Source organism: Lotus japonicus, chromosome 4 (genome assembly GCF_012489685.1).
Source record: "Lotus japonicus ecotype B-129 chromosome 4, LjGifu_v1.2".
Classification (NCBI taxonomy): domain Eukaryota; kingdom Viridiplantae; phylum Streptophyta; class Magnoliopsida; order Fabales; family Fabaceae; genus Lotus; species Lotus japonicus.
In genome coordinates, this window is record NC_080044.1 from 36417788 (window position 1) to 36445037 (window position 27250).

Below are 27250 nucleotides of genomic sequence, written 5' to 3' on the forward strand. Positions count from 1 at the left end.
TTATTTAGCCTCTCAGGCTTATACGTTTAGGGATAACATCCTAGGGTTGCATATATCACAATGAATATAAAGATCATAATAACAATTAGCATGCCTCAAGTAGGATAAACAGGTACCAATCACACTCAGCAACTAAGTCAGCATGTATGTTGCATGAAATGCAATGCTGGGTAACAAAATGCATTCCGGAAGAAGGATGGACACCATCGAGTCAGCCCTAACACCGGCCAAAGTGGGACCATTCCGCTCGGGCGCCTCTTACACCACACAAAAGTAGTCAGATCAGCAGTGAACCCGTAGGTCTGCCATTCCGTCTGCTACTAAGGACCACCGTAGTGTCCTAAATATGGAAATCCGGGTCTTATGACCATTTTGGAATCCACCGAGGTCCGGTATCACGCCGTGTATTAACCTCAAAATGAGTGCATGAATGCAAGTGATTAGCCAAACAACGTCTCCGACCTCACTCGACACGTCGTCACGTGTTCTAGCTAACTTATTGTCTCTAAAAAAGCCTACCCTAAGGCAAACGTCGATTCTGCGACAAAATGAATTAATCAAAAGAAGAAGAAGATACTTTGGAACTCATGGTTCCCGGCTAAACTTTAGATAGCCAATCAATAAACTGCTCATCGAGCGAAAAGGTACCGAAGTACTTGGAAACTTATAGTCTCCGGCTAAACTTTAGATAGCCAAACAATAAACTGCTCATCGAGCGAAAGAGTACGATTGTACTTGGAAACTCATAGTTTCCGGCTAAACTTTAGATAGCCAAACATTAACCTGCTCATCGAGCAAAAGAGTATCAACATACTCGAAAACTTGTAAGTTCCTCAAAACTTGGACTCGACGACACTTATCATATCTTCAAGACTAATATTCAGGCTCTAAGCTCTTATCTAAAGTTGTTATCATTGTTCAAGGGGTTTAGAGATTGATTAATGTCTTATGAATTTTCTTTGAGAAAATAGATTTCGTTTAGTCTTATGATACTTCCTATGAGTTTCAGGGATCCCATAATCCCAATTAATTTCTGAGAAGGTCTCGATCCATTAAAATATAACAAGGTCCGAACTTCGTTCGTCCTTTCAAACTCTCTCAAAATCTCATAAAAATTCGGCATGACTTGCCCGTAATCCTCACTTTCCAGAAACATAGGCACGAGTGGAATAGCATCATGAAACAGCTCAACCAATAGGCATAAACAGCATATTCCAACACATCCTAAGTTAACCATGTAGCACATAGCATGTGAATCATTTAGCACACAATATCATGGCATCAAGTACTCAACAAGTTCGGCCGAAGCCTCAGAAATCATTTCAGACATTTAGCAATTAGGTGCATAACACATAAATCAAGTCGAATTTCATCGACACCTAAAGCATTATCTAGTAATTCAGAGAGTAGCCCTCACCTGTAACTCCTCCAGCGTTTTCCTCACAACCTCCTTCACGTTCCTCGCCTTGATCTCCAGGAAACTCCTCAAAAGAACCTTAAGCCAAAATCACAGAAATCAACACATTGAGTCAGAAACTCAGCAAGCAATAAGTCCTAGGGTTACACGGTACATTACAAACTCTGTGGTACGACAATCTAACGCGTTAAGACAAGTTTTCGAAAAAGTCGGATTTCCTCCCCCCTTGGTATAGCTCTCGGCCACTTTCCTTAATTGGGAGGGTCAATTTTTCTTCGATCAAACTTGGTTCCTAGGTTAACATAAGCCGTAACTAAGACGGTTCTAAGCTCGGAAAAATTTTCGGATCGAAAACTGATATAGGGGTAGTTTGGTCATTATTTTTAGCTCAAAATTTCAAAATTGGATTTTTGAAAAACAAATTGGATGAGGACGTCCACAACGACGTTTATGACGACAAATCCTACTAGCACTAAGCCAGGTCGATAGATTTCAGCCCAAAGGTTGCGACTTTGCCGAAAAATGGGTATTTAAGGTAGAAATTGATCCCGGCGGCATTTCGTCGACATTTGACAAAATCTAATCCGCAGAACACGCTCAGGAGCATGCAGGGAAGAAGTTTAGACACTGAAATCAGCGTATTTGAACAGTTTTTCAAAAACCTCAAAATTTTGAACTCAGAAAGACGTAGGAGAAGTGGACAGAAACGACGATTCGAAGGAGAGTATAGTTTACCTACCTCGAGGTCTTCGATTAGCGACGATCGGTGAAGCAAACGGGCAAGAAACGACGAAGATCCGGATCTCTCTCTCTCTCTTGATGCTCGCGGGTTTGGGGAGGGAAATGGGTAGTTTTTGGCAAAAAATCTAATTTTTGAGCTATTTATAGGTTTTTGGAAAATGCGGAAAAATGATTTTTTTGCGATTCCGATTTTTCCTGCGCGTTCCTCTGCGCATTCTAAGATAGGTTATGGCGACAGAATTCTAGAACTCAAAACAGGATTCTTGGAATTAAACCAAATGATACCAAATCGGTGTGAGTCGGTTCAAGTCGGTTTATCCCGAAAAACTACTTTTTGCAGTGATCGTCGGATGAGAAAACTTCCTTCTGAAGAAAGATTAGGAATGACGAGAGAAATAGGAGTACGCGGGTGGAATCTTCATTTGCAGCTCCGAATAGAAAAATTCTTCATCGTCTGTCGATCTTAGGTTTCTCGAACTATCAGGGATTCCGTTTCGGCAAACTTCCGAGAATTGGAATTTGACGTTCGTACTTTCCAGGATTTCGCATCGAAATAATTGTTTAAGGACGGAAAAGAGAAGTTCTAACATTTCTCTGAGGATTTTTGGAATTAGTTTCCATCGTGTCCTAAAGCGTAAATTAACTATTCACTAATACCTTTGACCTAGGATTAAGCGTATGTTAGTCGTGCTATAACTCTTATCGGTTTTTCGATAAATTCTTGGACTTTTCCTGAACCTTTTTCCTTCACAAATTTATCTTAATCAAATAAACTCTTTTATTTTATTCACTTATCCAAAGCGTTAAAACTTGGGCCTTACATTACTACCCTCCAAAAAGAAAGTTTCGACCTCGAAACTTATGGTTCAGTAAAAAGTTCTGGGTACTGTTCCTTGATCTTTTCCTTCAGCTCCCACGTCGCATCGCCGGTGTCCTTGTTCCAAATAACCTTCACTAACTCGATCTCTTTTCCCCTCAACTGCTTTATCCTTGTGTCACCAATGCTGATTGGCGGTGTCTCGAAAGACAAGTTATCCTTCAACTCAATGTCATCCAACTCGATGACATGTGTCGGATCAGCAATATACTTCCTCAGTTGTGACACATGGAATACACCGTGAATGTTTGATAGGAAAGGCGGTAGTGCGATCTGATAAGCTATCGGTCCTACACGACGAGTAATCTGATAAGGTCCAATGAATTTTGACGTAAGCTTTCTTGACTCGATTGCTCGACCAACTCCTGTAGTCTGAGTAACTCGCAGAAACACATGGTCTCCTTCTTCAAATTCTAAGGTTCTGCGCCTTTGATCTGCATAACTCTTCTGTCTACTCTGAGAAGCCTTCATCTTCTCTCTGATCTGTTGGATCTTCTCAGTTGTCTGTTGCAGAAGTTCCGGTCCTACTGACAAATTCTCTCCATCTTGATACCAACATAAAGGCGTTCTACACCTGCGGCCATACAAAGCCTCATACGGTGCCATGCCTATGGTCGTATGAAAATTGTTGTTGTATGTGAACTCAATCAGTGACAATAGGATATCCCAACTGCCCTTGTTGTCTAACACGCAAGCTCGTAGCAAATCCTCCAATGATTGGATAGTTCTCTCAGTTTGCCCATCAGTCTGTGGATGATAAGCAGAACTTAATCTCAGCCTCGTTCCCAAAGCATTATGAATAGCTCCCCACAAATGTGAAGTAAACTTCGGGTCTCTATCGGAAACGATACTTGTTGGCACTCCATGAAGTCGCACAATCTCAGCTATATATATCTCTGATAGCTTCTCCACGTTGTACGTGGTCCTCACAGGTATGAAATGAGCCGACTTAGTCAGTCGATCCACGATTACCCAAATCGAATCATATCCTTTTTGAGTCCTTGGCAATGCCACGACAAAATCCATCGATATGCTATCCCATTTCCATTGAGGTACATCCAAACTTTGTAGCATACCCGAAGATTTCTGATGTTCCACCTTCGCCTTTTGACAGGTTAAACATGCAGCTACATATTCTGCCACTTGTCTTTTCATTCCTGGCCACCAAAAATTCACCTTCAAGTCCTGATACATCTTTTTCATTCCAGGGTGAATGCTCAACTTGCTTTTGTGACCTTCGTCCATAATCAACCTCCTTAAGTCAGGGTTGTTAGGTACGCACACTCTATCCTTGCATCGCAGGATATTGTCACTCCCTACCTTGAATTCCGGGTCCTTACCCTGAATTACTAAATTCTTATTTTCCGAGTAAAAATTCATCTTGTAACTGTTGGTCTCGGATTTCTTCCATCAATCCATTGGTGATCTTGATCATCCCAAACTTCAGTTCTCCCTCAGATGCTCTCACATCTAAGCTCAAATCTCAAAATTGTTCCAGCAGTTGTAGCTCCTTAACCATCATTGATGAGATATGCATCTTCCTGCTCAATGCATCAACAACGACATTAGCCTTTCCAGGATGGTATTGTAAGGTAAAATCGTAATCCTTGAGAAATTCCATCCAGCGTCGTTGTCTCATGTTCAACTCCTTCTGGTCAAACAAGTACTTTAAGCTCTATGTCGTCCTGCTCGACCACTCGTGTCGGTTCTATGTTGGAAATAACATTGGTTGACGCTACGTGCAATTGCACAACCTTAACCACTTGATCCTTTACTTTTGTTCGTCCAAAAATTCTGCTTAAACTCAGTACACCTCTGGCATTCCAGAGTGAATGTTCAACCTGTCCTCGTGATCTCCACTCATGATTCAAAACTTAACTCGATCGCTCTATAACTCATAGACGAACTATTCCCTTGGAATCTACTAGTCCATTAACGTCGATTCCAACTTCGTAACCATCCTCATTCGCACCATGAAATCAATCTTCTACTTAGTCATCACTCAAAGTAAAACTCGACGTGAGTCTTAATACCTTGTGCATCGCTAGACCCAGTCCCTTTTAACCTCCATTCATCAGCAACTTATAAGCTAATCATCATCTTAATATCTTACAATCCATCATTGTCATCTCCCCTTTTTCGAGACTTCCCTTACTCGAACCATAAAACCAACCTTCACTTATTCACAACCCACTTTACAATTACCTAAAATCCTTAACACTTCCCCCAAATCCGAACTTATTCCCTAGAAGATCAAACCATAGCTGTACCTCAGGAAACTTAACTAGTCATTTTATCATCCGATCCCTCAACATTCGGAGGTTTAACTACAATCATTAATGCCAACACCACTAAATCTCTGATTCGAACATGATTTTCACCTCCCAAGGTCAATCTTAACCCTTAAATCCTCACTTAACTTAGTGAAATTCACTTGCTAACCCCAGCATGCAATATCGGAATCCATAACCAAGTTCCATTCACTCTTAGACTCTAAGAAATTTGTCCACATATAACAACCTCAAGTATTCATCTTAATACTAACTCTTTATTTCCGTAACTAGATCGTCCTCCAATCAATCCGATACTTAGTCTCTCGATCAAAACCTGACAAACCTTGAGTCCTACGCACTTGAGACAAGAATTCATAGACTTAAAACCTAAACTTTCACCAAGTTTGGACCTCAAATGTCCTTTAATTCTTCAATACTTCTTAAATGAATATCCATTTCTTAAACTATAACTCCTCCCCAAAGGAGATCAATTACTTAACAAGAACTTTACTTCCCAACTCAACTAATCCTCGATCCAATCAAATTAATCTTACCAATCCATCTATCAAAGTCCATTGCCAGTTCTGATTCCGAATATCACCCCCTCAATATTAGGTTGATCAGGCCTAATACATCGAAGGTGAAGATTTAGAAAAACCCACTGGAACAGTCAATGAGTTCCTAACATCCAGCAGTCACAAAGATCTTGATATTAAATCCTCAATGATGCCGCTACGGAACTACACACTCTCGACACCATACGTATACTATCCATACGGAATCTCTCTGAGATTCACCCTTCAGCTTCTAGCTTCTTGTTAAACGCATCGGTGCAAGACTACTTTCTAGGCTTAACGTGTTATTCTAAACCTCGTGTAACTTCTATAGTTTAAACACGAGCAACGGTCAAATAAAGTATTATTAGGCGTAATAACTATAAAGTCAATGCTTAAACAATTTAAGTAAAATTGGTGCGTCGCATGTGCTACGAGAGTAATGGAGCGTATTATACTAGAATGAGAAGGAATAGTTAGAAGGTTACCATCGTTTGTGCGCTCTCCTCTGACTAGTCCGTCAGCTCCCTCGCCGCACGAGACATAGACTCCTCCCCGTGCAGCAGGATGTCTTCCTCTTACCGTAGGCACAGATGGCTCAACCCTGGTTACATTGCAATCCTTGGCTTGATGCCCCGGGCGATTGCAGTTGAAACATAGAGGTCTCCCGTCTGGACACTTGTTAGAGTGGTGCCCCACCTTCTTGCACCTGTAACACGTTACTTGCTTCCTCGCCCCTTTAGATTTGGCAGGAAGTTTACCCTTCATCTTGTTGTCAGACGGTCCCGCTTGGAACGTCCTACAGTTCACGGCCAAGTGCCCTATCTGGTTGCAATTAAAACATCGAGGCCCTTGGTCCAGACATGCATTAGCATAGTGTCCATTCTTTCCACACCTGAAACATGTCACCTCAGGATGTGCCGATTAGCTTCCTGCCCCTGGAGTGGCAGTAGTCGAAGGCTTAAAAGAGCTTGGGGTAAAACCCCTCTCCTTCGGATGCTGATACGGCCCCAACTGACGGTACTCCTGAGAACCTGACCTCACTGGTCCTCCTGTTCCAGCTCGGTCCAACCTACTTTGCTGGTACTGGGACGCCTCGATTAGCGGTTGAGGTTGCTCACGTGCCGCCTCCTCAGCGCGTCTTTAAGCATCCTCAGTAGCCTGATTCATCATTGCCTCAATCATGGTAGCTATTGCCTTCGCCATACGGTCAGGGCTTACCATCCTATGCTTAGTCAAACAAACAGTTAGTACTCATCATCGGATAGCATCTAACATACTATACAATATGATTAAGCAATAACTTCAATCAATTCTAAGCGACAAATCGCTTGGCAGACAATCAATTTTTACTCTTTGCAGAGTCACACAACCTAGCACAGAAGACCTATTCCCCAAAGACTCCCGAAAGACTCGACAAGCTCTGATACCACAATGTAACACCCCGATTTCGGTGGCGTCACTTTAGTAACCAAAGAAATAACTTAAGCGGAAAAACGTGAATTATTTTTTTTCGATAATGTAAGTAAAGACAGAAAGAGATGAAACTCTAAAACGAAGATAACAGAACTAATATACAATATGATTACAGCCCCCACTGTAAGTTGTAAACCACGTCACGAGTAAACCTCCAGTGACGGAAAGTAAAAGAGAGTAACGCCCGTAGGCAAAAGTACAAACCAAAAGAAAAGTCAAGTGTCCGCAACACTATCCCTCAAAATGAGAATGAGTTAGCCCAGATGGCCTAAAACAAGACCTCTTAGCCCAACCAACTCTCTGTGATCCCCGTAGAGGAACCACACAAAAAGCTATAGGCGGGAAACTACCCTGTCCCCAAAGAAACAATGACGGTCAGAGCTAAGACTCTACTCCTACACTAATCCCATCTCGAGTAAGTCGCTCGGTGGCCAGCGGGGTCGACCACCCCTGAACCGTAGTCCTCCTGATCAAGCTTCTTCAACCTAGTTTCCCCTGAAGGGTGAACCATCGTGAACCGGTCCGCCATACTCAACTGACAATGGCGTAGTCCGCCCAAACACACACAGAAGACGCGAGGGTCAACTCCAAAGAATTATATAAATAATAAAACCAGATATATAGGGTAATAATTATTTAGCCTCTCAGGCTTATACGTTTAGGGATAACATCCTAGGGTTGCATATATCACAATGAATATAAAGATCATAATAACAATTAGCATGCCTCAAGTAGGATAAACAGGTACCAATCACACTCAGCAACTAAGTCAGCATGTATGTTGCATGAAATGCAATGCTGGGTAACAAAATGCATTCCGGAAGAAGGATGGACACCATCGAGTCAGCCCTAACACCGGCCAAAGTGGGACCATTCCGCTCGGGCGCCTCTTACACCACACAAAAGTAGTCAGATCAGCAGTGAACCCGTAGGTCTGCCATTCCGTCTGCTACTAAGGACCACCGTAGTGTCCTAAATATGGAAATCCGGGTCTTATGACCATTTTGGAATCCACCGAGGTCCGGTATCACGCCGTGTATTAACCTCAAAATGAGTGCATGAATGCAAGTGATTAGCCAAACAACGTCTCCGACCTCACTCGACACGTCGTCACGTGTTCTAGCTAACTTATTGTCTCTAAAAAAGCCTACCCTAAGGCAAACGTCGATTCTGCGACAAAATGAATTAATCAAAAGAAGAAGAAGATACTTTGGAACTCATGGTTCCCGGCTAAACTTTAGATAGCCAATCAATAAACTGCTCATCGAGCGAAAAGGTACCGAAGTACTTGGAAACTTATAGTCTCCGGCTAAACTTTAGATAGCCAAACAATAAACTGCTCATCGAGCGAAAGAGTACGATTGTACTTGGAAACTCATAGTTTCCGGCTAAACTTTAGATAGCCAAACATTAACCTGCTCATCGAGCAAAAGAGTATCAACATACTCGAAAACTTGTAAGTTCCTCAAAACTTGGACTCGACGACACTTATCATATCTTCAAGACTAATATTCAGGCTCTAAGCTCTTATCTAAAGTTGTTATCATTGTTCAAGGGGTTTAGAGATTGATTAATGTCTTATGAATTTTCTTTGAGAAAATAGATTTCGTTTAGTCTTATGATACTTCCTATGAGTTTCAGGGATCCCATAATCCCAATTAATTTCTGAGAAGGTCTCGATCCATTAAAATATAACAAGGTCCGAACTTCGTTCGTCCTTTCAAACTCTCTCAAAATCTCATAAAAATTCGGCATGACTTGCCCGTAATCCTCACTTTCCAGAAACATAGGCACGAGTGGAATAGCATCATGAAACAGCTCAACCAATAGGCATAAACAGCATATTCCAACACATCCTAAGTTAACCATGTAGCACATAGCATGTGAATCATTTAGCACACAATATCATGGCATCAAGTACTCAACAAGTTCGGCCGAAGCCTCAGAAATCATTTCAGACATTTAGCAATTAGGTGCATAACACATAAATCAAGTCGAATTTCATCGACACCTAAAGCATTATCTAGTAATTCAGAGAGTAGCCCTCACCTGTAACTCCTCCAGCGTTTTCCTCACAACCTCCTTCACGTTCCTCGCCTTGATCTCCAGGAAACTCCTCAAAAGAACCTTAAGCCAAAATCACAGAAATCAACACATTGAGTCAGAAACTCAGCAAGCAATAAGTCCTAGGGTTACACGGTACATTACAAACTCTGTGGTACGACAATCTAACGCGTTAAGACAAGTTTTCGAAAAAGTCGGATTTCCTCCCCCCTTGGTATAGCTCTCGGCCACTTTCCTTAATTGGGAGGGTCAATTTTTCTTCGATCAAACTTGGTTCCTAGGTTAACATAAGCCGTAACTAAGACGGTTCTAAGCTCGGAAAAATTTTCGGATCGAAAACTGATATAGGGGTAGTTTGGTCATTATTTTTAGCTCAAAATTTCAAAATTGGATTTTTGAAAAACAAATTGGATGAGGACGTCCACAACGACGTTTATGACGACAAATCCTACTAGCACTAAGCCAGGTCGATAGATTTCAGCCCAAAGGTTGCGACTTTGCCGAAAAATGGGTATTTAAGGTAGAAATTGATCCCGGCGGCATTTCGTCGACATTTGACAAAATCTAATCCGCAGAACACGCTCAGGAGCATGCAGGGAAGAAGTTTAGACACTGAAATCAGCGTATTTGAACAGTTTTTCAAAAACCTCAAAATTTTGAACTCAGAAAGACGTAGGAGAAGTGGACAGAAACGACGATTCGAAGGAGAGTATAGTTTACCTACCTCGAGGTCTTCGATTAGCGACGATCGGTGAAGCAAACGGGCAAGAAACGACGAAGATCCGGATCTCTCTCTCTCTCTTGATGCTCGCGGGTTTGGGGAGGGAAATGGGTAGTTTTTGGCAAAAAATCTAATTTTTGAGCTATTTATAGGTTTTTGGAAAATGCGGAAAAATGATTTTTTTGCGATTCCGATTTTTCCTGCGCGTTCCTCTGCGCATTCTAAGATAGGTTCTGGCGACAGAATTCTAGAACTCAAAACAGGATTCTTGGAATTAAACCAAATGATACCAAATCGGTGTGAGTCGGTTCAAGTCGGTTTATCCCGAAAAACTACTTTTTGCAGTGATCGTCGGATAAGAAAACTTCCTTCTGAAGAAAGATTAGGAATGACGAGAGAAATAGGAGAACGCGGGTGGAATCTTCATTTGCAGCTCCGAATAGAAAAATTCTTCATCGTCTGTCGATCTTAGGTTTCTCGAACTATCAAGGATTCCGTTTCGGCAAACTTCCGAGAATTGGAATTTGACGTTCGTACTTTCCAGGATTTCGCATCGAAATAATTGTTTAAGGACGGAAAAGAGAAGTTCTAACATTTCTCTGAGGATTTTTGGAATTAGTTTCCATCGTGTCCTAAAGCGTAAATTAACTATTCACTAATACCTTTGACCTAGGATTAAGCGTATGTTAGTCGTGCTATAACTCTTATCGGTTTTTCGATAAATTCTTGGACTTTTCCTGAACCTTTTTCCTTCACAAATTTATCTTAATCAAATAAACTCTTTTATTTTATTCACTTATCCAAAGCGTTAAAACTTGGGCCTTACATTCCCCATTTAACTTGAAATTATGTTAATCATTGAACCCTAGGGTAGTCGATTGTTGCTTGTGTAGAGGTATTGTTGGCTGAAATATCTTGAATGTGGTTTGGGTTTAGGGCCGATAGCTCATTGTCGTTAATGACGTTTCTGGGTAAATACGGATCACAGGTTTCCGTATTGAATATGGAAAATGGTATTCCGTATTCAGTATGGAACATGGTTTTCCGTATTGAATACGGAAAAACGTTTTCCGTATTCATCTCAGAACCAAACCCAACACTTATAATTGATTCTGGGTTCAGAATCAATTATAGAAGGTTTCCAAAGCATTTGTGAGTAGTTTCTAGATGCCATAATTGATTATTAGGAAAATAAAAGTTGATCCAAGCATGCATAAACCACAGAAGATCCGATTATCATCTATGTACTTATAAAATTCTAGGAATTTTCCATTTGCTTGCATCATGTTTCTGTCTATGGCTGAAATGGTATATATAGTGAATGTTTGCTCTGAATATATAGTGAGAATGAAGAACAGAAAGAGGTCTCATGCTTCTAGTGAGGATGTCGGGGCTACTGAGGATAGACACCGGCGGTTACATGCTTCTAGCCGGCGCGGCGATCATGCTGCAACCTCTCAGGCGGTGGAGGCTTCAGCTCCAGTTGTTTCTCCGCCGTCTCCCATGATTGAGGTTCCTCTGGTTGATTATCCGCCGTCTCCCACGGTTGAGATACCTACAGTTGATTCTCCGCCCTCTCCCATGGTTGAGTCATCAGGCGAGGAGTCCTCAGGCGAGGAGTCCTCAGGTGAGGAGTCTTCCGGCGAGGAGTCATCAGGCGAGGCCTCATCCGGCATGGGAGGATCTGACGAGGATAGTATTCCTCCGCCTACTGTTGATGCTGATGTCCTGCCGCCAGAGCAGGGGGAGCAGGGGGCACAAGGTGGCGAGGAGGACCTGATCCAGAGGTTGCCGCCGTTTCCGAGGGGGCCTGTTGAGCTATCGCTCCTCACCCATTATGCTGATCACAAGGCTCCCTGGGCGTGGCATGCACTCCTACGCACAGACGAGCGGTATGTGGACCGTCGACAGTTAAAGGTGGCCACAGCTGGGGGGAAGGTTTGGAACCTTGCTTGTGATGGTGATTCAGACAGTCACAGGCGGGTTCGAGAGTTGATTGAGCAGACGGGTCTTCATCAGCTACCCTATTGCAGCTACCTGGTGACAGATGCAGGCCTTATTTTGGCCCTTGTGGAGCGATGGCATGAGGAGACTAGTAGCTTCCACATGCCGTTCGGGGAGATGACTATCGCCTTGGACGACGTGTCGGCTCTTCTCCATCTCCCCATGGGGTCGAGGTTCTATACGCTTGGGAGGGGGGAGAGGGACGAGTGTGCAGCGCTCTGTGCTCAGTTGATGGGAGGATCTGTTGGTATTTATGAGGCTAAGTTTGATACGAATAGGTCCCAGACTATTCGCTTTGGGGTCTTGCAGACCCGGTATGAGGCTGCGTTGGCGGGTATGTCTTAATTATTATTGTATTGTCTTTGTATATATTATTATTGTATTGTTATAAACTATTAACTTAATTCACTTCATTGTAGAGCACCGATATGAGGACGCTGCACGGATTTGGCTGGTGAACCAGCTAGGCGCCACGCTCTTTGCTAGCAAGAGCGGAGGCTACCATACGACCGTCTACTGGATAGGGATGTTGGAGGATCTTGGTCGAGTGTGCGAGTACGCGTGGGGCGCGATTGCGCTCGCTACGCTATACGACCAGCTTAGTCGAGCGTCCAGGAGGGGGACGGCCCAGATGGGAGGTTTTAGCTCGCTCCTGCTAGGATGGGTCTACGAGTACCTTTCTGACCGCGTCATTATCCGTAGGGCGGATCCGGAGTACTCGCAGGACCAGCCTAGGGCGCGGCGGTGGGCTATGTCCCGGGTCGGGCATGCAGGCCTTGATGAGAGGCGAGTCATGCTCGATGAGCTGACGGTGGATGACATTATATGGACCCCATTTGAGGACCATCGGGCTCATCGACCACGGGATCTGAGGGCCATGTATTCTGGCTACATTCGGTCGCCATTTGGCCGTGTTGTTCGACGGCATCTACCAGAGAGGGTTCTGCGCCAGTTTGGCTTCATACAGGATGTCCCTCGACACCCCTCTGAGATCCAGACGTCTGGGTCCCTTGCTGAGACCGCAGATGCTGCCTTTGCTGAGTTTGCGCCGCACCTCCACCCTTAGGGGATCCCCGCTACATATCCGGGAGAGGCTGTGGAGGATTACATGAGGTGGTACAGCGCTGTGTCCCATCGGTTCATCATTCCTGATGATAGGAGGGAGGAGTTCAGTGCGGTGGTAAGTTTGAATTTTATTTTCCATTCAATTGTGATTTTTTGTTCATGATATTTTATTTGTATCTAATGTATCTACATTATTTTTGCAGACTGTTATGCGTCGGGCCGTGGACTTGTTGGAGCAGTCACTCGAGGTGCCAGATGCTCCTGCAGAGGGCACGCATTCCCGATCTCTCACTGAGAGGGCGCTGGATCTTATTAGATCCAATGCCTTCATTGGTACCCAGGGGGTAGCCTTTGCTGCTGTCCGAGGAGCTAGAGCTGCAGGAGGCAGAGGTCGTGGAGACAGAGCGCGTGGAGGCAGAGGCCGTGGAGGCAGAGCCCGTGGAGAGGGTGCTCCTGCAGAGGGTGCTCCTGCAGAGGGTGCGCGTGGAGGCAGAGGCCGTGGAGGCAGAGCCCGTGGACCTAGAGGTCGTAGAGGGGCCGGTAGGGGTCGGGGCGAGTGATTGACTGTATATTTGTATTTTTTTTTGTATTTTTATATTATGACATGTGACTCTTTGTATTAGGACTCTCTTTATATTAATCATGCTTTCTATTTTCACTCATTATATGCCAACTCTTGTATTGAAAAAAACATGTATAACTACACCGTAAATAATCAAAGGCAGGATAAGTAACATAAATAATTCATGGCAAACAGTTTAAAGGGTACACGAAATTATTCAGAAGCAACACGAAAACAAAATTAATCCTCAGTGATATCGATGAAGTCGTGGGGTCCGCTATCCTGTGGAAATACTTTGACTATGTTGGGCAACGTTATATTCAGATAACGAACAGATTTACTCGGTGCAAACACAGCAACCTGCAAGTAAATTGCAAATTTAAAAGATTAATGCGTACTTGTTCAAAGGAAGCAAGATTAATGTTTAAGGTAATAGACCTTTTGGAGAACAAGAACAGATCCAACAGTTATGACATTCCTAAATTCCCCGTCAGTGAAGGCCTTGCGATGGACGCTAGCGTCAACGGTGCCCGTAGGGTCCTAAATCAATGCAATCGTGAGAGAAAATGAGACAACAAATTGACGGTTAAAGAAGCTGGACAAAAGCGAGCAAATACCTTGAGGGTAACTTTGGCATCTCCGAAACCATTGGGAGTGCATGATTTAATAACAGCAACAACACTCTCTACTCTCTCAACATTTGTTGTGATTGTGCCCAGCGGAGTGGCAGATTCCACCAATTGCAGGGCTGTAAGCCAAGCATTTGAATTGAAATCAGGATCGGTTTCGGTTGATCTGTCTTCGAGCGCACGCCTCACAAATTCTTGGGTCGGAATGAGTAGTGTGTTAGGGTTGGATCTACGCCCATACATGGCAGCCTGGACGGCGCCAGCTGGCCCAGGAATGAGAGGACGAGAGCTGCTAGAAGTGCTGCCTTGACGTTTGCAACGGCGGACTAATGCATCCCAGTCTTGTTCCATTGTATTTTTTTTATCTTCGAAAGCAAGACATGAAGAAAAGGATGAAGAAGAATAAAGAACCCAGAGAGATTTATAGCAGAATGGTCAAAAGATTTATGGTGTTTGGTGGATAATACAAGTGTGGTTGGGGTTGGTTGGTGGTAGATAGTAATGTCAGGTTTCAAGTTCGTCATTTAGTGGATGAAAATGACAAGACTCTGATGATGGGGTGGTTGGAAATGACAGGACTCTGATGATGGGGTGGTTGGAAATGACAGGACTCTGATGATGGGGTGGATGAAAATGACAGGACTCTGATGACAGAGTGGTTGTCTATGTTAATTATCCCTGATGCTGATTCAAAATAATAAGGCCCATCAATATAACAATGACCATCAAATTAATATTATTAAAAGCAACAAATGAACATCATAAAGGCAAGGCCCATCAGATTAATATTACAGAGCGTTTACAAATGAATATCACACAAAAGTGTGGTGTCAATCTGAGGTGATGTCTACATAGCTTTGGTGACTAAGAGGAACACCAAAAGTAACAAGCCAAGCTTCGAATTCTGATGTGAATCTGCCTAAACGTGTACCATATGGGGCGCACCAGCTTACTGATGTAGGATCAACATACCGTTCCCACTGGAGAGCAATTGGCGGCATAGAATGTCCAGGAGTTAGATGGAGCTACATTATAGAGAATAACAATAAAATTAGATAACTTGCAAATACAACAAATCAATTCACCAATTGGATAATAGTGTACTCAATCAAAAAATACCTGTACAAAGTGATTTATCACATGACCAACAGCTATAACATGATGTACATCCGGTGGACCTTCTCCTCTTAGTGGAAGGTATGACCAACAACCCGTAGAGGAGATGGATATGAAAACCACTTGGAACCTGGTTGCTACAAGGTATCCCATCTCTGGCAGTTGCATCCATTTATCATCGGTAGCCGGATCACCAGAAGGAAGAGTGAGTCGGGAATGTAAGGCATTAACCACATGTCTGGACCACATTTCATCATACAACCCTCTGTGTCGTTCAAGTTCTTCTATCAACGCTGCCCTAACCCATAACCAACTTTCCTCACCTGATGGTAGTCCGAGTAATGCAGCAACGGCTCTATAGCCACAGTTACCATCATCCTCAACATTCTGAACTGTTTGTATATATGGGTGGAAAAAGGCTGGAAAATGACCCATGAAATAGCTTGTATCAGACTTCTTCACACGCTTCTTCTTCTTTGGTGGTTGTGAAACCTTCTTTGCCTCTCTGATCTCCCTATCAACATGTTCAAAACCTGAAAGATCACGAGTCAAGGATCCTATTGCTTTATTCTTGGGTGGTATTTTCTCATTCGCCTTAAGAGTGCGCTTGGACCTTATCTTAACCGCAGGAGTACAAAGTGAACTGCTTTCAGGACAATAGATCGCTTGAAGCTTCCTCCTTACCATACTCTGCCCTCCAGTATCCAAAGAACTGAAATAATGTGTCAATGCCTCAACTTCTGGTTGCATATCTCCATGGTTCATGCCGCAAATATGGTTGCTGGTAGTATCTGCAACAGGTTCAGGTACATGCTCCCAACTCAGTCTCTTCCAGAATGGATGAATTGACTCATATGGAATTCTTTCATAACCTGCAAGTTCACAAAAGTGTCACTTTCAATAACAAATAAAATTAATTGACAAGAGAGTGGTTGACCGGTGACCTGCAAGTTCACAACCGCAAGGTAGTCCATGAGTCTCTCTCAACAAGCAATCGCATCCGCCGTAGGACTTCATTCTTATATGTTCAACGTCGATGAGCTGCAGGCATTTGTTTGACACAAATCCTCTAATATTTGTGTAAAATGGGAACATGAAAATGTGATCAATTCTGTGAATACTGCGCTCAAACGATGCTAATATTTCAGTATGTCGATTACATGTCAAACTATGCGACGCATCCCATGAAGTGGCCAGGTCACCCTTGCAATCCCGTAACATCTTCTTCAAACTGGCATGTGCACCCTCAGCCCTGCAAACAACAAATAGATATCTTATTAACAACAATCTATCAAATGAACAAACAACGCATAAATTAAGCTCATGTAATTTTTTTACCTGTTACTTGTTGTTGTTCCAAAGTGCATCACATGATTTGTCCATGCCTTGGCGAATTTCTCCTTGTGAACCAACCATGTAGTAGAACAATAGGAGGTAAAGTTGCTGTATTTTGCCTTGCACATATTAAACAATTGCATCCATTTCACTTCAAATTCTTCAACTGTTGCAGCATCCACCACCTCTGCCCACTTCATCATAACCAACTCAGCAAAATCATCTGTGCCAACATAGAGTTTGCACTTTGCCAAAACACACTTGTTGATGTGCCACAAGCATAATAAATGTGTAGTGTTAGGAAGGCTTTGCTTAGCAGCACTCAATAAGGCAAGATCCCTGTCAGTAACAATCACCTTAGGCAACATGGCTTGATCAGCTAATAGAGACTTCATACACTCCAGTGCCCAAACGTAGTCATCTGTGCCCTCATTAACAATGTAGCAAAAGGCTATGGAGTATGTCTTATCTGTGGAAGTCAGTCCAACAATCTCAAGCAAGGGAATTGCATATTTGTTTGTCTTGTATGTGCAATCCATAATCACTACATACGGGAATGTGTTGAACAATTTGATAGCATTTGGATGAGCCCAAAATACATCTCTAATGACTTCCGATCCAGGCTCATGTCTTTCAAAGTGGACATACTTGTCACCGTCCAACTTCTTCAACAAGTGTTGCATTTCTGTCAATCCCCCGCGGAGGGATTTTCTTAACCTCTTGCAAACACCATAAATCTGAGATATGGTAGTCAAGTTTGAAGGATTGTTTTCCTTCAAAGTCAACAACATCTTTCTCGGTGGAACCCAACTCCTTGTCATTTTTTCCACTTGCTCCTTCTCTCCGGGTTTTAGACGACCAACAAAATTGTGCCCAAGTAGTGACCTAGCTGGTTCATGGTTGTGTATACCTTCCATCACCTTTAGCCGCCAATCTCTATCTATGCCATTTTTCCTAGGTCGTCCTTTTAGTCTAAAAGGACAACCTGTCTTTTGTGATCTCGTCCCTTCAACAAGGTCAGGGTCTCTATAAGGAACATATTTACCATGCTTCTCGCACCCCAACATGACATAAGCTTTTCTGCTTCCATTCCCACCATAATATGACTTTGTGATCAACGTAACATATCCATTTTCAATCGCAATTCCATGAACCCAATTGATAAGATCATCACGGGTAGGGAAAATCTGTTATAATAATAAGAATTGATTACAAGGGTGATCAAGACATAATAAGAATTGATATATTACACTCTCAAAACAATGCAAAAATATGTTCAAAGAATACTTGATCAGTTGCAAATAAATGCGAGACATCTATACTTATACACGGGGGCACAAATGCTGGTGGTGGCACCTCTGTAGTGGCCTCTTCAGGTTGACCATTGTGAAATCCAGCTTCAATCAATTGTGACTCACCAAAGAAAAATGAATATGTCATCCCTGGAAGAGAATACGGAAAGTTACATTCCATACTCAATACGGAAAGCTACTTTCCATACTGAATACGGATTGTTACTTTCCAGACTGAATACGGAAATTACCTTTCCATATTCAATACGGAAGATAACAATCCGTATTATATCACGACTCAGAATTCAAAAAACCATCCTTCTAACTACTTAAACTACTTAATCTAACTACTTAAACTACTTAATCTAACTACTTCCACTACTTAATCCTACAAAATAACAACAAATAAACACATAGACTTATCTCTACTACAACACTTGTTGATAGTGGTGGAGAGCTTGGGAAATGAAGGAGTGGATGGTGGTGGAGAGCTTGGAAATGAAAGTGAGGTAGGAGAGGGTGAGAGAGAGGGTGGTCTGGAGGCATTGAGGAGGTTCAGGGGGGCTGGTGAGGGGTTGGTGACGGAGGAGTAATGGTGAAGGGGTTGGTGAGGGAGGAGTAATGGTGGAAAAAGGGGGAATCCTGTCAGAGTTAAATACGGAAAATACCTTTCCGTAGTCATCAAAATATAATACGGAAAGGTACTTTCCGTATTAAGTTAAATTGAATACGGAAAGTACCTTTCCGTAGGGCACTTTTGGGTTTAAAAAAAAAGTGTGGGGCGCGCAGCCCCATAGGGAGGCCCCAAACCCAACTCCCCCTTCATAATTATATTTTCCCAATTCCAATTAGTCTCTTTCATCCATGCCCAATCAAATTTCTTCAACCTCCAATTCCCTTCTGCAAGTTCCGTGACCTAAGCTCTGCACACCTCCCATGAACATTTGAATTTCAAAATCAAAATTTTGAAGCTCTTTAATCTGCCCAACCACTTTAACCAGCTTATTCACATCTGCCATATGAGAAATTTCTTCTTCAACCAGCTTTATTCATCTCTTCCACGACCTCCTCCCTCACCCAGCTTCCCCACGTCAATAACTCACCTCCTCCTTTCTCCGACCTCCTCGAGACCCATCTCCAGCCGCCCCATCCTTTTCTCCCTCACGCCTCAAACATTGATTTCTCCGCCCCAGAACAAGATGCATTTGAGGCTCCTGCTTGCGTATTCTCTCTCCCCCTTTTTCTCAACTTTTCTGCCCCAATCCTCATTGTAGATCTTCAAGAAAAGTCCACCAGATCAGTGCTCGCTGGAGTTATTGCTGGGAATCGCCTCCTTAACCCAGAACAAGATGCATTTGAGGCACTGAGAAAGCTAAAGCCTAAATGTAAGAGTTTTATGGTGGTCCTCAAGGAGGAACATTGAGTTCATGGTGGTCAGATTAATTTCTATTGCATAATGTCCATTCTCTGTTATTTTATCCAGGGTTCCTTTTGTCAAAAACTCATTTTAGTTTGTATTTTTCTTTCACGTGATGTGGAGATTGGCTAAACAGTAAGAAATGATACATGCTTTGGGTAAGTAGCAAGTATTAGCTGCTTCTACTATGATGCTTCATTACCTGAAATCTCATTAGATCTTCTTGAGATATTTGAGTATTTTGATCAACTTATAGGTGAAGCAGTTGTTGGGAGAGAGGAGGAGTAGATGAAGAACGTTGTAGCAGAGGGAAGGAACCGCATTTCATGAAAAAGGTATCTTTTACACAGAACATCATTGTCGACATTGGAGTTGGTATTTTTTACCGGCATCATACTCATTTTTCCATGTTTCATTTTATTGATAATACGCCTTTTAGAATGCAGTTTATATGTGGTATGACTTTTTCTTTTAAATAATGCCAATTATGTAAACTGGAGTTTAGTTTCTCTTTATTTTGCCATTTAAGACTGCATTTTTGTTTATTTGCTGCTGCTGATTTTGGGTTTCAGACCTCTTTTCACTGTTTTGGCTACGATTTTTGTGAGGATTCTCATGATCCTGGTGAGTTGGACTCAATGACTTTTGAGTTTCGTCTTTTGTTTCTTCTTCTATATTCCTGGTGAACTGATATTGACAGAGCTTCTCAAATGCTGAGGTTATTTATGTATTTTTCCATTTATGCAAGACATGTGTGTTCACTTGGATGTTTAAGCTATTTTTTCCTTTAGGTGCGTTGTGTACCTGTTGGATTTGTATCTGGTGTTTCTTTAAAATAGCTTTAATCCATTCCTTGCTTTTTTTAATCTCCCCTTGGCGTCAGTTTTTACCTGCAAAAATCCTATGTATATGTATTTCAAGGTTTTAATTAATAGTTGTAATTGCCTTGGGTAGATGCAGCTTAGTGCTCAAGAAGCATAAGGTTCTTTTTAAGGGAACCTTCTAAATGAAGATTTTTGGTGAATACAATTTTTTTTTTTCTTATTCGCCTAAGAAACATAAGGTTCTTGGGCTCATGCAGGCCTCTCAATTCTAAAGCTATAAGAGCATCAGGCATGATGACTTGAAATTTTGATTTTACCAATGATGAGAGCTTCATGTAATGACATTAGATTATGGAGACCTTCTAAATGGAGAGCTAATGAATTCTTTAAGATTGTTCTGAATTGAAGGCAAATGCTCTGTTTTTAGAAATTCTAAGAGCAGTGCCCTCTACTTCTATAATATATTTTTTCCACATTCTAAATATCCATAATTGATTCCTATTGACATTCTTTACATAATATAAGTCATATGAACCAGGTGTACAAGTGGGATTGGAAAGATTTGCATAAAAAAGCTTCTCTGATGGCTGCTATAGATTCTATTCTCCAATTCCATTTATTTGGTCTTTTTTAATAGTCTAATATGGTTTTGTATTTTAAATGCGTGACTTCTTTAGGGTATTTTGTTTATTGAATACAACCATTAAATATATTTTGCTATTGTTGATGTCTTGCTCAACTCTACCGCTACAGAATAATAGCATGTTATTGCAAATTGTGCAAGAGGAATAGTATAAATTCCCACACTCTAAAGTCTAAAGTGTCAACACTGAAGTAAGAGTTATTTTTTGGTTTTGGTTTATAGTTGCTTTACACTTATATGTGAAACCGGAAGCTTTTATTATGGCTTGTGATTGGATTGAAGTTGAACTGGTAACAACCCTTTATTGCTTGATGCCGAGGACTGTTAATAATATAAAAACTCTAAGCTTGAAGATTAGCTATATTCCTCTTTGTTTCTTTTTTTTATTTAGATGATTTTTTATTGTTACTGTGAATTTATCTGTTGGTGGTTATGTTAAATTGTGCAGGACAAGAATTAAAAAGAAGAGATTCTGTGACAGCTTATATGGGGAAATGTTTCCAGGGTATCTACCTCTGCTCTTTGGATTCCCTCGAGTTTCAATCCCAATTAACTTTCAATTGTATGTCTTCTATATATATAAATCCTACACTGCTTTTCTGTTACGTCCCTTAAAGTGCTGTGATTGATAATGGCCAAGGACTTGAACGATACATGGATAAATTGTTGCTCCAATTAATTGCAATCCAAATGACACCTTTCAGGTGAAGGGTGGTTTGTGGGAAAATATTGGATTGGTTAAGGACTTGAACGATACATGGATAAATTGTTGCTCCAATTGTGATGCTCCAATTAATTGCAATCCAAATGACACCTTTCAGGTGAAGGGTGGTTTGTGGGAAAATATTGGATTGGTTAGGGATTTTATTTTTTCCATTTTGAAGTACCATTTTTTCATGGATTGCTTACATCTCCCCCTTGGTGATACTGGGTTGATCTTCTGATTGATCTCTTAATGTTTCGAGTTCTTTCAAATGCTGCAAGAAATATTCTTTTTTCTTTATGTGTTTGTTTTTCATTTTTTATAATCATTTAGGAAAGAATTGTCTCAAGATAGAAAAATACCCAAGAAAGTGGATCATTCCAAATGTGTATGCTGTTGTAGTATGAAATACACTGAGTTGTTAGTTTTTATTATTTAGATCAGTGGTTGATTTAGCAGGATTATTTTATAGTACTTGCTGTACTCTTTTTAATATCTTTTTCCTAATCAAAATGCATTTTAGACCATCCATTTTCATTATATACATGTGCATTTTCTTTTTTCTTATTCGTCGGATACCCACATGTGCATTTTACTCTTTGATTTCTTTGCTCGGGGTTCTTTCTATATATGAATATTTTATTGAATTTGATTAATTAATTAGAGGACTTAACATATTATTACTTGATGTTAATTTTCACTTTTATCATTAATTCTCTTTAATATTAATTTACACTAATATTAGTTAATGTTAGACAGTAGATTTAAAGTGAATAGGAAATTTCATTTTGTTATTTGTATTTGTTGAACGGGAAGGTACAAAAAGAAAAATTAAACTAATTTTGCAAGAGCAAACTTTCTTGACAGTAGAATAAGGAAAAATAATAAATTTTGATTAATATAACTTAACATTTTATAATGAACTCTACTTTCAAAAAAACATATTATAATGAACTCTAAAAGTGAATAAATGTAGATGGGTATAAAGAACATAATGATTAGAGGTCATAAATGTTTCTTAAATAAATAATTAATTAAATGAAAAAATTATTCTTAAATCAATATAAACATTGTATTTTAGTTTTGTTTTAGTTAAAATTTCATCGTAAAAAGCTTGCACGGGGAGGAATATGTTACGTGAAAAGTGAGAATCCGGAGTGTTATCTTTTTTCTTTGTATAAAGTGAGTTTTATGTAATTTATTTCGATTCAATTTTATGTTATTAATTTTTTGTAACTAATACATTGCATTTTAATTTATAGGTGCTATCAAATTAGTTCTAACATTTGCATTGCTCTTTTGTCAAGAAAAAATTAATTGTTCCCGCATGGATAAAATTATACTATTGGGCATGTTAATGTTGATATATTTTTGAATTATTGGTATTGAACCTCAAATATTTGTTTTAATGCTGTAAATGTGATTTTTTTTTAAGTCTTCATCCTGATTTCTTTCTAATTTTTTTGTTTTGATTACAAGTAATATTATATTTTGGCTTATAAATCAATACAATAATAATTTTCGCCGTGCAACGCACGGGCAAAAAAACTCTAGTTGATGATTATAATATGTGTTCTTAATACACCATGACAATTTTCTTTAGGTAGACTCTTACAAATTTACGAGTTAACCCGACAAAACAGTTTAGCTCTAAAAAAACGAGTCTACCTAGACTCTCGAATTTCAAAAAACCTTGGTCCTAAGTACCTTGGAGTTGGGCACTCGTATTTGATATGCAACCACAGAACAAAACCCACTGGTCGCAGTTTCCCAAATTGAAGACGAAAAATTATGAGAGAAAGCGCGACCTCATTTACTGTACTAGAACTAGAATTGATTTCAAACGTTCTCGTGTAATGGGGATTTTCCTCTCACACATGAATGAAGCGAAGCGCTATCTCCTCCTATTTCTTCCATCGTGCAATGGGTTCCATCACCCCAACATGTTCGATCGCCAGGTTCTCATATTCTTCTACTTCTTCTTCGGGTTGTTCAACATCAACAGTTACCAGACCATTCCCTGATTACTCCCCTCGAAAGCCTTCCATCGCCGACGCTGACCTCGTCCGCCACGTCTCCACCACCATCAAACGGCGCCGTTCCGAGCCTCTCCGCCGCGTTCTCAAGCCTTTCGAGTCGAAGCTCAACCCTCATCATCTCATTTGGGTCCTCATCAACATAAAAAACGACTATGTCCTCGTCTTGGATTTCTTCAACTGGGCACGTTCACGCAGGGACAAGCCTTCCTTGGAAGCGCTTTGCATCGTGCTTCACATTGCTGTGGCATCCAACGACCTCAAAATGGCGCAAACCCTGGTTTTTGAGTTTTGGGCTACGCCCCGTTTGGATGTACATCACCTGTTTGATCAATTTACTGAGAGATTGATATACACTTACAAGGACTGGGGCGCACACCCCCTTGTATTTGATGTGTTCTTCCAGGTGCTTGTTGAAGCTGGGTTGCTTCTGGAAGCTGAAAAATTGTTTCATAAGTTGTTAAGTTACGGTATTGTTGTCTCTGTAGATTCTTGTAATTTGTTTCTGACCAGGCTGTGTGGCAATTTTGAGGGAAAAAAGAGGGCGATTCGGGTGTTCAGAGAGTACCCAGAAGTGGGTGTTTCTTGGAACACCATGTCATATAATATTGTTCTTCATTCCCTTTGTCAGTTGGGCAAGGTTAAAGAAGCACATAATTTGCTCATGCAGATGGAGTTTTGTGGAAATGTCCCTGATGTTGTAAGTTATGGCGTTATAATTAGTGGGTATTGTCAAATTGGACAGCTAGAAAAGGTCTTGAAACTTATGGAGGAGTTGCAGAGGAAGGGATTGAGACCAAATGAATATGTTTATAATAACATAATTGACCTTCTTTGTAAGAATGGTGAAGTAGTTGAAGCAGAGAGAGTCTTGAGGGAGATGACTAAGCACGGGGTTTTTCCTGATAATGTAGTTTATACAACTCTCATCAGTGGTTTCTGCAAGTCTGGGAATGTTTCAGCTGCACACAAACTATTTGATGAAATGAAGCAAAAGAAAATAGTTCCTGATTTTGTGTCATATACTTCCATGCTTCATGGGCTTTGTAAAATTGGAAAGATGGTAGAAGCACACAAACTGTTTAGTGAAATGTTGGTGATGGGGTTGGAACCAGATGAAGTTACTTATACTGCGCTTATTTATGGGCATTGTAAGGCTGGGGAAATGAGAGAAGCTTTTTCTATTCACAACCAGATGGTTCAGAAAGGTCTGACTCCAAATGTTGTCACCTATACTATATTAGTTGATGGCCTGTGTAAGCGTGGAGAGGTAGATGTAGCCAATGAGCTTCTTCATGAAATGGCTGGCAAGGGCCTTCAACCAAACGTTTGCACATATAACACAATTATCAATGGTCTTTGTAAGGTAGGAAATATAGTGCAAGCAGTAAAACTCATGGAAGAAATGGATCTGGCAGGGTTTTATCCCGACACTATTACATACACTACACTCATGGATGCGTATTGTAAAATGAGGGAAATGGCTAAGGCTCATGAGCTGCTGCTGATTATGCTTGATAAAGGACTTCAACCTACAATTGTTACATTCAATGTACTAATAAATGGGTTTTGCTTGTCAGGGATGTTGGAAGATGGTGAAAGACTAATCAAATGGATGTTAGATAAAGGTATAATGCCAAATGCCACAACATTCAATTCTCTTATGAAGCAGTACTGCATTAGAAATAACATGCGTGCCACTACTGAGATTTATAAGGGTATGCATGCTCGAGGAGTGATGCCTGACAGTAACACCTATAATATTCTGATTAAAGGGCATTGTAAATCAAGAAATATGAAAGAAGCATGGTTTCTGCAGAAAGAAATGGTTGAAAAAGGCTTTAGTCTCACTGCTTCTTCCTACAATGCTCTTATAAAAGTTTTCTATAAGAGGAAGAAATTTGGTGAGGCTAGGAAGCTATTCGAGGAGATGAGAACACAAGGGTTGGTTGCAGAAAAGGAGATATATGATATTTTCGTTGATGTAAACTATGAAGAAGGGAACTGGGAAATCACTCTTCAGCTTTGTGATGAAGCAATAGAGAAATGTCTTGTTGAAAAGACTTAGTGCACTTTTGTCCCGATGCAGTTTATGATGGAATTATCAGGGGCATTAATTGTTGCCTTGCCTCTGATTCATATTTCTTGGTGGTTCAGTTGAAAATAACATGCACATCATGACACCATTTTTTCATATCATTGAAAAAGTGACACTAGACTTCCAGGTATTTTGCCAGAAAAAGCTGATCATCACACAAACACACACACATGCTGAGGAGAGTAGTAACATCCTCAAAGTCAGAAAGACACTTAAAATATTTTCTCAGGATATTGTGCTAAGGTTGTGCAAGATAGAGTGAGTTAGCCTGTATTCCTTTGCGTGCAACAGTACAAGAAACAATGTAATGGAGTTTTTTGTCTCCCCTTTAATTGAAAGATGTGGGTAGAGATTTTAAATGTGACAAAAATTTGACAAAAATTTGACTTGCTTTGCTTGAATCTGTGAAAACAAGTTCTGGTTAATTTAGAGCACGGAAAAAATTAGTTTCGAGGAAATTTGTTGTAACTAAGTGATTAAATAATATGCCTGAGATATTAACCTGAATTTTATACAGAAGTTTAGTTTTATTTAAGAATAATGGTACACTAATTGGCAACTGCAAAATGACAAATAAATTTCCTCCTGAAAATAAGAACATTGATGTCATGGAGCTAAGAACATTGTCCTCCTGAAAATAACCTGAAGCAGTCACAACTACACTAGCGCACTTGATGACATTAGTTTTTAGTTTTCTTACTTTCGTCTTTATATCTAAGGTTTATACTTAGTCGTGTTTGGTTTTCTAATTTTTTTTTTTCCTGTCTGGGTACTAATAATTTCTATCATGGCAGCAAAGATATATCCATCTTATGGTGTTTCTGTTAACCTTTTCTATCATAGTTCTCAACTATGAACATTTTTCTTACAATTTTCCAAATGATACTTGCAGAAGAAAAAACTTAAGGAGAAAGTGATTACATAAAACATTATCTCTCAACGCTCATTTTCTCTGGAGATACGGCTATGACACCGTCAAGGAAAACTCATGTATGCTTGTTTCTCAGAACTTTTGTATATATTACATGTTCATTATTTTCAATTCTTTACCGTCAACTTCAATATTTATCTATTTTGTCATGTTAATATTCTTTGAGGGACTAATTACAGCTTATTATATTGTGCCAGACCTATCGACTTTTGCCAGCGGTTGTGTCGTTGGAACCTTGAAGGCCCAAGGCTAGAGGGTTGACTCATCAGTCCGTTCAGCCGCCTAAGGTGATGTTCCTGGATAAAATAGCCGGTTGAAAAGGTGACATGTTGGTGGCTTTAGTTACTACTGATCCTCTCAAAAGTGATGCTTATATGCTAGTGAAGAGTGAAATTTCTCTGATAGTAAAACTGAAATCAATATAATGGTAGGAGGTGGCCTTTGGTACTCCAGTGTCCACCTCTAAGCATTC

General features: G+C 40.7%; 2 protein-coding genes and 1 long non-coding RNA gene across 4 annotated transcripts; 2 read left to right on the forward strand and 1 right to left on the reverse strand.

Moving 5' to 3' along the window:
- Window positions 1-14825: 14825 nt before the first annotated feature.
- LOC130710120 (PKS-NRPS hybrid synthetase cheA-like) lies at window positions 14826-18013 on the reverse strand. The gene is made up of 4 exons (XM_057559269.1): window positions 16838-18013; window positions 16444-16751; window positions 15503-16371; window positions 14826-15408 (listed from the first exon to the last, which is right to left on the reverse strand). The coding sequence occupies exons 1-4, from the start codon at window positions 17899-17901 to the stop codon at window positions 15214-15216; spliced, it is 2436 nt and encodes an 811-aa protein (XP_057415252.1). The 5' UTR covers window positions 17902-18013; the 3' UTR covers window positions 14826-15213.
- Window positions 18014-18970: 957 nt separating this feature from the next.
- LOC130710225 (uncharacterized) lies at window positions 18971-22151 on the forward strand. Of its 2 annotated transcripts, XR_009010334.1 has the most exons (5): window positions 18971-19511; window positions 19610-19701; window positions 19800-19878; window positions 20116-20167; window positions 21459-22151. It is a non-coding gene; the product is annotated as an uncharacterized LOC130710225 (long non-coding RNA). The 2 variants fall into 2 exon arrangements; XR_009010333.1 differs by having other exon boundaries at window positions 18972-19701.
- A 1165-nt stretch (window positions 22152-23316) lies between these two features.
- On the forward strand, window positions 23317-25974 carry LOC130710221 (pentatricopeptide repeat-containing protein At1g05670, mitochondrial). Its single transcript, XM_057559416.1, has one exon. The coding sequence runs from the start codon at window positions 23595-23597 to the stop codon at window positions 25815-25817; it is 2223 nt and encodes a 740-aa protein (XP_057415399.1). The 5' UTR covers window positions 23317-23594; the 3' UTR covers window positions 25818-25974.
- The last annotated feature ends 1276 nt before the right edge of the window (window positions 25975-27250 follow it).